Consider the following 12,380-nt stretch of genomic DNA (forward strand, 5'->3'; position numbering starts at 1 on the left):
GGATGGCAAGTGGTCAGTGATACATCTGCCAGTGAGCTTGGTTTATTGGTGTGGTCTGGGCAAGTGGTTGAGAAGTCTGCCCCGGGGCTTGCTCGTCCAGCCCCATCCCAGTCCTGCAGCGGAGCAGCAGGTGACCCTGGCTCTTAGGTCTCCATCACATTCATGCCCCCTCCTGGCAGAACCCACACCGGGGGGCCTTCCCTGTGCTGATGGCCGCGGCGCTGGCCAAGGCAGTGTGACTACTGGTGCAAGCTCGCGCATTAGCAGACCTGTTCTCAGAAGTCCCCAAAGTTCACTGTGTAGGTCTCAACTGTGGTGAAGGGGAAGTCTGGGCCTGTGACCATCTCTCCTTCCTCTTCCTCCCCTTCCTCCTCCTCAGGCCCCAGCTCTGTCCCAAACTCCGTCACCACCTCCGTGTAGGTCTCCGTCTCCGTTTCCGACTCCTCCCAATTGACTGTGGTCTCTGGTAGAAACTGCCAGGGCCCCAGTGTAGAACTTGGGGCTGAGGAGGGGGCAAGGTCGGCAGTGGGGAGCAGTGTTGGGGTGGGAGGGGGTGATGTGGGCGTGGTGGCTGGGCTCGTGGTGGCGTTGAGGCGTCGAAGCCGCATCTGTTCGCGCATGCGCAGCCGATACTGCAGGCGGCGGCGTTGCATGCGCCTCTGCTGGGGGGTCATGGGGCGCGATGGGTCGATGTGTGGGATGGGCCGGTTCCCGTTCATGGCCATGATCTCACGGATGCGCTTCCAGTTGGAGCGAGCCAAGATGAAATTGCACTGAGTGGCCCCGATGTCATAGTCCACGTTGCAGGTCTTCGAGCTTGGGGTGTAGCCCTCCGCGTGGGCCGTCACGCGGTACTCACCAGGGTTCAGGATGCGCCAGTAATCGCCACCACTGGCTGCAGAGAGGAGGATGGGCTTCGCTAGGTAGGAGTCCCCCCTCCCTCCCAGGCCTCAGCTCTGTCTGAGAAATCTGCAGCCCCTCCAGCCCTCCCTCTGGTCGGGATCCAGAGGAGCAGGGACTTCCTGGGCAGGGCAGGCCAGGCTTGCTTTGCCAAGGGTGTGCACACGTTTGGTCCCCCATCCTGAGAAGTGGGGTATAGTTGTACACTTGTGTACCTGTCTTCACTCCATGGTTAATGCCACTCACAGAGATGGTGGCATTGGCTATCGGGATGCCTTGCTCGTCTGTCACAACGCCCTTGATGCCACGGTGAACCTGCAGGGAGGAGGCAAGGTGGTGTCTACATGGCCTTCCCACAGGCTGTTCCCCTGTCCTGTCCAGGAGGTCCCGCAGCCCTTCACCAGCCTCTCCCCAGATGCTGGCCCACCCTTCCACCAGTCCGCGCGGTGGCCCCCACACCTGCTCCATGAAGGTGAGCAGGGCTTCTTTGTTGTTCTCCCACTCTCGGGGCAGCTCGCTCTCGTGCGGGAACTTATCACAGCCCAGGTAGATGGAGAGCTCCAGGCAGTTGGTGTGCAGGTAGCTGAAGTCGTTGATAGCTGGGTGGGGCAGACACAGAGCCGCAGTCACCCTTGCCCATGCCAAATGCCCCACCACAGACCCTCCCAGGCCAACTCACTCCCAGAGCGGGGTTTCCACTTGGCCCCATTGACGATGCCCATGCCGCCAGTGTAGTCCTGTGCTTGGCACCCTCCCCTGTAGGGCTCAGTCATGGTGAGGTGGGTAGAGGCGAAGGAGATGGCCAGCCAGCGGAAGATGGCGTGGTCTGGGGTCTCCTGGGCCTCAGATGCCTCTTCTTCATCCTCTCCCCGGGCGGCCGCCATGGCTGCAGCCAGAAGCTGCTCCTGGCTGGGTGTGCGGGCCATATCATAGGGGTAGGACACAAGCCGCTCGCCACCGTTCAGGTTTGCCCCCAGCACGAAGGGGTTCTTCTCCATCCAGGTGATGATGGCCCGGACCTCCGTGGATACCTGGGAGTGGCCGGGGGAGAGATCTGGTCCACAGCCTCCATCATCTGCTGTGCACATCCCTCAGCAGTACTCACATCCCCTTGGTCCCTCGGAGCCCCTGCAGTCTCACCACCTGGGCTCAGTCTCCCTCAACCCGCCCCCAAGTCTCGAGCTCCACCCGGACCCCAGGGTCTAGGTTGCTCCCCTAGGCCCTGTTGGCCAGGCTGTGGCCTCACCGTGGCATCTGGAGAGAGGTAGCGTTCAGGGATGGGCAGGTTATTGTTGGGCACCCGGTAGGGGACCCATTTCCTTTCCTCGGCTCCCCAGAGCACAGAGTTGAGATCCGGGAAGTCCTCGTAGATGTCAAAGCCCTCCTCGGTCCACAAACCCAGTGCCCAGTTCCCAAACTCTGAGCCCTGGGGAAGCCGAGAGAGAGGGGGTCAGCATCAGCAGCCCACTCCCAGCCCTGCCCCACCCAGGCTCCACCCTGACCCCTTTCCCTCCACCCACCATCTGCGCTGCCACCTCGTAGCCGTCAGGGTTCAGCGAGGGCACTAGGTGGATGCGCGTGTCGTGCACCAGGCTGCGCACGCGTGGGTTCCCATCGCGGTATTCGCGGCACAGGTATTGCATGAGTAGGAGGAGCAGCTCTCGGCCCAGCACCTCATTGCCGTGGATACCAGCTGTGTAGCGGAACTCGGGCTCCCCTGTGAGGGTAGGAACCTCAGCAACTAGCCAGCCTCCTGAGGCCTGAGGCCCAGGGGATCTGAGGAAGGACCCAAATCAGCCTCCCTCCCAGGAGACTGGGAGTGGCTGAGGCTTGCAGGGCCCAGGAGGGGTTCCAAAGACACAGGTGGGAGGTGGTGAGCTGGCAACATCAACAGTGCAGGCTCAGCTGCAGTACTGGGCCTTGCCTCTATCTGTTGGGCTTGGGGAGGACCAGGCTTCCAGGGGGCCCAGGGGGCTGTGGGGGCCCTCACCCAGCTCGTGATCCCCGGGATTGTCTGAGATCTCCATGGCATAGATCTTGAGCCCTCGAGAGCTCTTCCCCAGGCTGTATGTGCGGGTGATCGTGGGGCATTGCTCATTCACCACCTTCATCAGCTGGGTGCCAGAAAAGACAGGGAGTTACACAGCCTACCCCGCTGCCCCCAACCCACCCCCAGTGACCATGCCTTTCCCACAGCCCTGTCTGTTCTATGGGGAAGCACCCATTAGCCCTGAGCCCAGCGCCTGGACAGGACCCCAGCCTCAGGACAAGCTCCCCACCTGCCGCATGTCCTTGTAGTTGTGGTGCCGGAAGTCCAGGTCATCGGTGGTCACCACCTCGTTCTGTGCGTAGTAGCTGTGGACAGCTACAGAGAAGGCAGGCAGGCGGGACCTTGAGCAGTCCACCTGCCAGCCCACCCCAGGTTGCCCCAGCCACCCGTCCACGCCCCTGCCAGCCCCAGGCACTCACAGGACACGGGGCACCCCAGCACTTCCAGGCGCATGCACAGGCTGCCGTTCCAAGTGAGTGGGTAGATGCGGATGAAACGGGCCACTACCGGCTCCGGGAGCTCGCTTAGCACGGGCGTGTCCTTGTCCACGTTCCCGTGGAAGGTCTGGGAAGAGGCAGGCCTCAGAGCAGCCCCCAACCCCGGCGGAGACCCACCTGTGGCCCAAACGAGGAGGGTAGAGCCAAGAGCTCAGGTGCCCACCATTTCCTCGTAGCCGTTGGTGTACATCACCCACGTCTGGCTGTCGTTGCTGAAGCCCACGAAGAAGGAGGTCACAAAGTCGTCACTGGGGGGCAGATGGTGGTCAGGGAAAGGCTGCTCTCCCCACCCCAGGCTAAGGCCCAGGCCTTCAGGCGGCCTGAGCCCTCTTCTGGGCCCAAGAACCCAGAGCTAGCACGTGTGGGGCTAGCTGGGGGTCTGGAGAGGCTGCCACTCCTGCTGCATGGCTGTGGGTGGTTGCTGTGCTTATCTGGACTCAGGGAGCTGACAGGCCACAACCAAGGAGTCGGGGTGGGGGCCCTGGAGAACCCACCAGATGGTTCTGAATGGGACTCAGAGCCACGTCTGGAGCCACCCATCCCTACCGAGTGCCTGTGAGCCTGGCAGACGTACTGGATGCTGGAGTCACGGCCCTGGGTGATGACGCCTGTGAACTTGGTGGTCCTTCTCGTGTCCACCTCAATCCACTGGGTCTGGGAGTCATCCTCAGCACACCACGCCCCATCATAGTAGTCGTCCTCAGTGTCGCCGGCCTGTCAGGGACAGCAGGGAGGCTGAGCGGGCAGGGGGCCCCTACGCAATGGGGAAATGGGCCCATCCTGACACCCACCTGCATGTTGAGCCGGCCTCGCTGTGCACCCAGGCCATGGCGCAGCATGGAGGAGGCCCGGATCTGGTTGTCCTCAATGCGGTGCGACTCCATCCCAATGGGGGGGCACTCTGGAGACACGGCACCCCAGGCTAGTGGCCCATTGGCTCCATCCCTCCATCGGTCCCTCCCTTCATCACACCCAGAATGGAGGAGCCCAGTACCCACTTCCCCTCATGTCAGGGTGCCAGTTAGGGCAGCTCCACCCCAGCTCATACTTCCCCTCCTTGGGCCTCAGCTTCCACCTCCGGGGAATGTGCTGAGGATGGCGGGTGCCAAGGGGCCATGAAGCCTACATGAAATCACCCCAGAGCCTGACCCGTCACAGGCATTGTCTGTATCAGGGCCATCTGCACACCTGCCTTGTGCCCCGAGCTCTGTCCCTGGGGTCAGGCCCAGGGCAGACATTCCAGGGTCTCTCCCTTTTGCATCACAGGACTTTAAGAGCAGGAGAGAGTTCTGGAGGCCTAGAGTGCCATCAGAAAGTCTGGGTTTGGGACTCGCATGTGGCCTTGGATGGGTCACTTCTCCCATCATGCTTACCCAGCTGCTACTGCCCCGCCCCACAGCCCTCATACCCACTCTACAGCCCTCACACATACCCACACCCCCCACCACACCGCCCATCCCCATATCCATCCTGCAACCCCTCCAACCCCCCTGTCCTTATACACCCTAGCCTCTACACCCCTCACTCACTGATTTTCTCTGCTGGAGCCCACTCCTCCTCCGACTCCTCACCCTTCCGGGTCCCTGGGGGGCAACAAAGGGAGGAGGCAGTGATAAGGGTCCCAGAGCATGTGGGAGTCTGGCTGGCCTCTCACAAGGACCCAAGCTGTGTAGGCCCAGCCTCCAGCCCCCAGAGACACACCTTTGGGGTCCTTGCCCTTCTCCACAGTCCATTTGTCATCCGTCTCCTCCTCCTTGGGGCTGCTGCCCTCCTTTTTGGGTTTCTCTGAAGGATGGAAGGTGGGAGGGTCCTGTTGGCTTAGCCCCAGAGTTCAGGAGGCAGGTGGTGTGGGGGTCAGGCCTGCACTGGGGGCTGGCCCGGGGGTGGGGACAGTCTGGGTCCACTCACTCAGCTCTTCCTTCTCTTCGTCCGTTTCCAGGCCAGTGTCGGGCTTCTGGGGCCTGGGAGGCCGGAAGTAATAGTCCACTGTGGGGAGGGAGAGTCCTGATGAGAGGGCCTGAGGCTGGTCCCAGGACCCCACCCCAGGAGCTCCCAGCCAGGTTCACAGGAGCCCAGTGGGCAAGATGAGGAAGGGAATGGAGTCCAAAGGGACCATGCAGGAAGGAGAGGAAGGCGGCAGCTTTGAAGGGAAGGAAGTCCCGAGGGGTGAGGGGTGGCTAGGACCAGAGCTCAGGAGGGTCAGAGAGTGACGCCCACGGAGCTGAGGAAGAATAGGCCAGAACCGAGGGCAATGGGGAAGAGCTACGTTCAGGAGCCAGGAAGACCCAGCCTGAAAGTGGATATCAGATGAGGGCAGGCAGGTTGGAGGGGGTGGCGGAGGCAGTGGGGTTGGTGAGGTCACTGCCACCAAGCTGGAGATACAGGAGGCTTGGCCCTGGGATGCAGCTGTGGCGGGCGGGGGCCCTGGGCACTCACTGTCATCGTAGTTGGGGATCACGTAGCCGTCCTCGTAGTCGGGGAGCAGCGGGGGTGGCAGGGGCTTCAGAGGTGGCGGCTCTGTGGAGGTGGGAGGCAGGGGTGGGCCAGGGCCCCCTCTCCTGACTCCCCCACCCCAAGTCTGCCCACATCCTACCGATCTTCTCTTCTGGGGCCTCAAAGCCCCGCCCAGGCGGCTCAGCCTTCTCCTCAGGGCGCTCAGGCCAGGGCCTCTCTGGCCTTCTCCTGCTCGGGGGAGGCCTGGGCTGCTTCTGGCGGCGGATGTATTCAACTAGGGCAGAGGGTGGGCTCTGAGCCGGGCCAAGGTCAGGGAAGGTGGGGCCTCCGAGTGGACTATCGTAAACCAGGGCCAGGGGTCGGGATCTGGCCGGAGAGGCAGGGCAGGCGGGCCTCCCCGACAGTGGATCCTACTCACAGTCCTCGTAGTCTTCCCGCTCTATCTGGTCGTTATAGTCCAGTGTGGGCTGCTCTGTCTCCTCCTCGGGCTCTGGGGGAAAGTGCTTGTGGCCACCTCATGGAAGATACTCCCCGATGCCCCCCACCCAGCCCCACCCTGGAAACCCAGCAGGCCAGGGTGATTGGTCCCTTGAGGCCAGGTGGCTGGTGCCCACTTACCAGGCTGGTGCTCCACGTCGGTCTCTTCTCCTGGACCCCCCCAGGGATCTGGGAGGGGTCCACCTGCAACACAGACCCCAGGGGCATGTGGATGGGAGGCCTACCCTGATCACTGGCTCCACAGCGAGGCTCCACAAGACCTGGGCCCTACTGACACCCTCTTAACAGCTCACTCCCAGGGAGACCTGGGCTGCTCAAGCCCTTAGCACCCTGCTGGCACTTCTGGAAGGACAGAGAGCTGGATGGTTTTCTGGGGAATCCAGGCACCGCTGTCTGGACCTGCTGCCCCAGCAGGGGGGTACCCCTCAGGCTCACAGTCCAGTAACACACGGGCAAGTGGCTCTTGTGGGGCTCAAGGGTCAGAGCCCAGGACTGTGGAGAGCTAGCCCCACCCACAAGGCTGCCAAACACTCCCTCCCCAGGGAAGGAGTGGTACTGTGGGAGCCTCAGCTGAATTGCTGTGTTCATGACAACAATGAGGCCCCAGCACCCATCTGGTCTGAGGGTCAGCAAGAGGCAGGGACTCAGGGACCCACCCTCACCATCACCCCTCTGCAGCCCAGCAGGTCAGAGCCCCCGGACCCCAGATGAGCCCACTACACACCTCCCTCCTGGGGTAGTTCCTCGTGGTCGGGGCTGAGGAGTGGGGGCAGTGGCCACTGCGGGCTTTCAGAGGGGGTTGGGGTGGAGAGCTTCTTCCCAGCTAGAGGCCTCTTGGTGGCCTTGGGGGGCTTCTCCTTGGGCTTCTTGGTGGCCTTGGGGGGCTTCTCCTTGGGGGGCTTCTCCTTGGGGGGCTTCTCCTTGGGCTGCTTCTCCTTGGGCTTCTTGGTGGCTTTGGGTGGCTTTTCCTTGGGCTTCTTGGTGGCCTTGGGGGGTTTCTCCTTGGGTGGCTTCTCCTTGGGTTTCTTGGGAGGCCTAGAGGACCCTTCTGGGGGCTGCTTGGTCGCCTTGGGGCCTTTGTCCTTCTTCGCTTTCTTCCCTTTGTCTTTGGCTTTTCCCGGAGGCACTGTTCAAGATGCAGATTCAGGTCAAATCAATGAAGAGCCCCCTCTATGCCCAGGCATCCCATGCAAGGTGGGCAAAGGGGCTGTTGGTAGTTCTGTGTTTCCCAAATCAAGGAAACTGAGAGGTTAAGCCACTTGTGGTCATGGAAGAGCTGGGGCTGGAACCCAGGCTTTCTGTCTGAGAGACATGCTGTCACCACCACACCTTGGCCTGGGTGGCTCAGCTTCTCAGGAGCAGGCCCTCACCCTCCCATCTGCCCAAGGAGCACCTCACAATCCACTCTTTCTCCACATGGCCCCTTGGCCAGTCAGGGCCCACTATTCTGTGCTGGTCATGGAAAGAGCAGAGGGTGACTTAAGCCATCCAGGACTGAAGGAGCACCCAGTCTGAAGGGGGAAGCAGTCTCATTCCTCTCACACAAAGTAAAGGGCATGGGCCTGGGGCCTCCCTGGAGCTAGAAAGGCTTCACAGAAAAGGGATATGCATGCACGATCCCCTGTCCAGGACTAAGGAGTCTGGGGTGGGTTGGAAGCCATAACCACAGGGTATCCTGGGGCCATGCAGAGGACAGAGGGACAGGCAAGTACTGCAGCTGCTTGCCCATCTCAGAGTCTGGGGGAGGGAGGGAGCAAGGGCAGGGCCTGGGGTTGCCTGTAGGAATCTTCCAGGACCCTGAGCAAATGCCGCTGAAAATGTAATGGGGTTGTGGGGGCCACGTGACTGAAATACAGGAAAATCTACAAAATGTAGACAGCCAGGAGAAATAGAGCTGCCCCAGCAGAAAGCAAGAGGCCGGGACAGCAATCCTGGAATGGAGAGGGGTACTGAGATGGGTCCCAGAACCCATCCCCCAGGGGTGGGGGAGGAGCCAGGAAAGATCTAGAGCAGGACAAAGGGGAGGGGCTGCTGACCTCAGGAATGATGGATGGTGCCTTGGAAGTCTGGAGAAAGATCAGCAAGACCCTTGCCCACCTTCCAGGAGGTCATGATAAACAGCTAAGATTTATTGACAACTGATTATATAAGAGGCACTGGGCTAAATGCTTTGGTGATGTATCACCTCATTTAATCCTCACAATAACCCTGGATCACTGCCCACTCCTCCTGGAAGCCTTGAGGAGACAGGAGGTCTTCTGCACCCCCTCCCCTGCCTCTGTACTCCCGGAGCAGGAGGCCAGGCAGCAGAGTGCTGGGGATCCTTCCCAGGGAAGGCTGGAGGCTGGGTCTCTGGCAGTGGTGTGGCACAGACAGTGTGTGCCACAATCAGGCTGAGTGGCCCCACTGAAACAGCAGGGCCCTTCACCTTCACACTGCCCCGGGGAGGGGGCCGCCAAGTCCCCTGTTAGCTCGAGTCTAGTCCCTCCAGGGGTTTCGGGGCTGTCCAGCAGGGACTGGGAGGACCCAATCCACTGGGCAGCGGACCTGCTGGATATGTCCCCATCCTCAGAGGGCTACCAGCCAGCGCTGACCTCTGCCTGGCACACTGTCCCGCCAGACATCTGGGCTCTCTTGTGCCTTCCTCACGCTGGGCAGACTGGACATCGGCCAAACCCTACCGAGGCCCGCCATTCTCACCTGTAGTGCAGGGCTGTCCAGGCGGCCCCCCATCACGCCAAGGGCCACCCCTACCCAAAGCTCTTACCCTCTTCGGCCACCCCCGGACGCGCCCCCGGCTTGCCCCCTGTCTGGGCTTTGCGGGCGGGAAGGGTGGGTTCAGGGGGCGGTGGGGCCTCCACGTCGTCCTCCCGGGGTTCGGACTCCAGCTCGGACAGGAAGCCCTCGAGGAACTCCTCGATCTCGTCGTCGGTCAGCACTGTCTGCGGGCGCCCCCCGGGGCACAGCGCCAGCAGCACCAGGAGGCAGCCAAGCAGGGGCGCCCCGAGCAGGGCCGCCATGGTCACAGCACACACTGGGAGGCAGGGGCGCTGGGGAGGGGGCTCCGGGGGAGAGGGCTGCGGGGGAGAGGTGCGGGGAGGGGGTCCGGGGAGGGGCTGGCAGGGGACTCCGGAGCGGCGGGTGGGGGGGGAGAGGGGGGCTGCTCGGGGAGGGGTGGGGGGTGATCCGGGGAGGGGCGGGTGGGAGGATCAGCGGTGGGTAGGGGACTCCGGCTTGCGGCGCGGGGGTGCTCCGGGCCAGGCAGTGACTCAGGGGTCGGTGGGGGCTCAGGGATGGTCAGGGGGTTCCAAGGCGCTGGCGGCAGCTGGGAGCTCAGGTCCCGCGTGGCGCGCTCCCGCGCGGACCGCCTTCTCCAAAGCGCCAGTGGCGGCCGGGGCGGGGGCGCCGGGGCTTCCGGAGCCGGCTCCCCCCACACGGGGGAAAGGAGGAGGAGGAGGAGGAGCCGGGCGTGGACGGAGGGGCTGCGGGGGGGCTGAGCAGTCCAGGCGCCGCGCGCGCTTGGCACTTTCCGAAGTGGGAACTGCGGGCGGTGTCCCGGACCTGGGCCCAGCGCCTAGGAAGGAAGGCCCAGGGGAAGGAGGGCTGGAGGGATTGTGAGGTCCTGAGGGTGCTGGTGGGAGGGCTCCGACGTCCCTGCCCCGCTCTGTCTGCAATACCACCTCCAAGCCAGATGGGAACTGGAGGCGGTGCCCCAGGGATGCCCCAGAGCCTGCTGGAGGTGAGCGGGAACCCTGAGAGCAGAGCTAAGCCATGGACTCTGGCCTGGGGGACCTTACCCCCTCTACAGACCCGCAGGAGAGTCCCAACCCATCCTTTCCTCTCTCTGGAGTCTTCAATCAGACATTCAGCTAACCCCCTAGGTCCATGAAGGCCCATTCCTATGCTGGCCCTCAGGGAGACACCACACTTTGGGAATTCACTGTAGCCAGGGACAGGTGCAAAACTGCCCTGAGGACGGGCTAACTGCTCTGTTGGAAGTAGGATCCCCCATTTAAGATTGCCTCTCCCTTCCGAAGATACTGACATACAAGGACAAGTTTGGAGGGGATCAGAGATGGAGCAAGGAGGGAGGAGATGCCTTTCACATTTTATTGAACTGTATGCGTCATTTATAGGAATGGGCTGTCAGGGGCATGGAGGGACTCAGCCTTGACACAGCAATTTCTATACAAGTTCAGGGCATTCTTGCCCTCTCCTGCACTCCTAGCAGCAGAGGGAGGGATCCCAGATTAAGAACCCCAGAAAGGAAGCAGGAGGCAGCAGATAAGACACTACCCCCGAGGACATGCACCAGCTGAGAGAGTTGGTGGGTGCCTTTAACACAGCAAAGCTGGGTGCTGGAACCTGCCATGGGAACAGGTCACTCACCACCCGAACAGGAGCCACAGATGTTTTCGGGCAGACCCCTTCCCCTATAGTTTCTTTTACTGCTTCCTTGGTGAACATTGCTTCACCTCTAGGGATACACTGTTTTCCCAAAAGCTGACATCCCAACAAGGACAAACAGGCATTCCTCTCCTTCCTCTTATCAGATCCCAGTTTTTTCAAACTGTGCTTACTCTGCCTCCATCTTATCACATTGATTGGCGGGGTGTGTGGGGTTGTGGTACATAGATCGGGTAGTCAGAGAATCCTAGATCGATTAGTAATGTCTGCCATGGGTGCCATGTGCTGCCATGCGGGCCTGGTATTTCCATATGGCTTCTCAAAGGGCAAATGTTGGCTGACCTCAGATGGGTATGACACCCAAGGCCGGAGCTCCCAGAACTTTCCTCCTTGATGGGATGAGGAAGCAAGAAAAGTACACCTGGAGCCTATGGGCCAAGTTTAGCAGCACTCAGCCCTGAACCAACGTTGTCTGTCTCAGGAGGCCCTGAGATGATGAACAGGAGGCAGCTGAGGAGCACTGTGGGGGGCTGCTGGCTCAGCCCCGAACTGGGGGCAGGGGCAGGACCCAGGGGGCTCTGCCTTCTCTCACCTCTTTCTTTCAAGGCCCTTCCTTCACTCCCAGCTCCTGTCACCTCCCTGAGGAGACCAAGGCCACCCATCTGGGCTCTCGGAGCGCACTGCACCCCCACCCCGAGTCAGGCCTCCTCGCTCCTGTGCTGACCCTGCCCTGCTGTCCTGGCAGAGTAGGATGAAGCAAGCTCTTACCCATAAATGTCTTCTGCGAGCCTCTGAATCATCGTTCTCGAAACTTCTGTCTTGGAATTTGTTCTGTGGCCCCCAGTTGAGTGTGTCCAGTAGGAAGGCCCGAGGCTCGGGGGAGGGGGCAGCTCTAGAACGTCACTTCCCTGGGAACAGCTCCCAAGTTCAGCTGGCTCACACATGGATCAGATTTGAGCTCCACATCCTCTGCCAGGGAAAATAGAAGCCATAAGAAAATTAAAAAGAAATAGAAAGAAACTTTTCCTCAGCCACAGTGAGTCACCAACAGGAATATGAGCAAGGATTTGTGGGAAGCTGGGCCCTGGAGTGGGGTGGGCAGTGGCTGGGGGCCCTCCCTGCCTCCCTCGAGGGTCTGGGCAGGTGAGGGGGTTGGTGACTGCTGTCTGTGCCAGGGCCCGGCCCATATCTCCCCTCAGGGAGAAGGGCTGGGACTCCACTCAGCTTTCAGACCTGCACTCAGGGAGTCTCGCAGACCTGGGCCTGTCAGGAGACGCCTGTCTGCCGAGGAGCCCTGTCATCTAAACCAAACTCCCCAAGGGCAGCAGCCCAGGCCAGGACGAGGCAGGCCAAGAGGTGGGAGGCTTGATGCCTCCTGTGGCTGGCACTCACCCTCCTGGGGTCCAGCGCCCTTTGCCAGCGGGTGGGGCATCTGTATCCAGGTCCAAGGATTCTCCTGAGCTAGTCTGGGAGTCTGCCGGACATCTTGGGCCCCCTACCGCCCCCCACCTCCAGCTTCCTATGGAGAAGCCTGGGCCTTTTCCTCGGGCACAGTGAGGCCTGCCCTAGGGGCC

At 61.6% G+C, this 12,380-nt stretch overlaps 1 protein-coding gene across 1 annotated transcript; it reads right to left on the minus strand.

The window, feature by feature from the left end:
• Positions 1-40: 40 nt before the first annotated feature.
• Positions 41-9,474, minus strand: AEBP1 (AE binding protein 1). Its single transcript, XM_068972696.1, has 21 exons — positions 9,167-9,474; positions 7,124-7,525; positions 6,520-6,582; positions 6,320-6,391; positions 6,041-6,175; positions 5,884-5,964; positions 5,356-5,433; positions 5,149-5,232; positions 4,977-5,030; positions 4,239-4,348; positions 4,022-4,161; positions 3,611-3,695; positions 3,370-3,514; positions 3,180-3,265; positions 2,891-3,014; positions 2,421-2,617; positions 2,147-2,326; positions 1,580-1,931; positions 1,360-1,499; positions 1,116-1,215; positions 41-895 (listed from the first exon to the last, which is right to left on the minus strand). The coding sequence occupies exons 1-21, from the start codon at positions 9,417-9,419 to the stop codon at positions 276-278; spliced, it is 3,501 nt and encodes a 1,166-aa protein (XP_068828797.1). The 5' UTR covers positions 9,420-9,474; the 3' UTR covers positions 41-275.
• Positions 9,475-12,380: the final 2,906 nt, after the last annotated feature.

The sequence above is a fragment of the Capricornis sumatraensis genome, chromosome 5 (assembly GCF_032405125.1).
Source record: "Capricornis sumatraensis isolate serow.1 chromosome 5, serow.2, whole genome shotgun sequence".
In the NCBI taxonomy this organism is placed as follows: domain Eukaryota; kingdom Metazoa; phylum Chordata; class Mammalia; order Artiodactyla; family Bovidae; genus Capricornis; species Capricornis sumatraensis.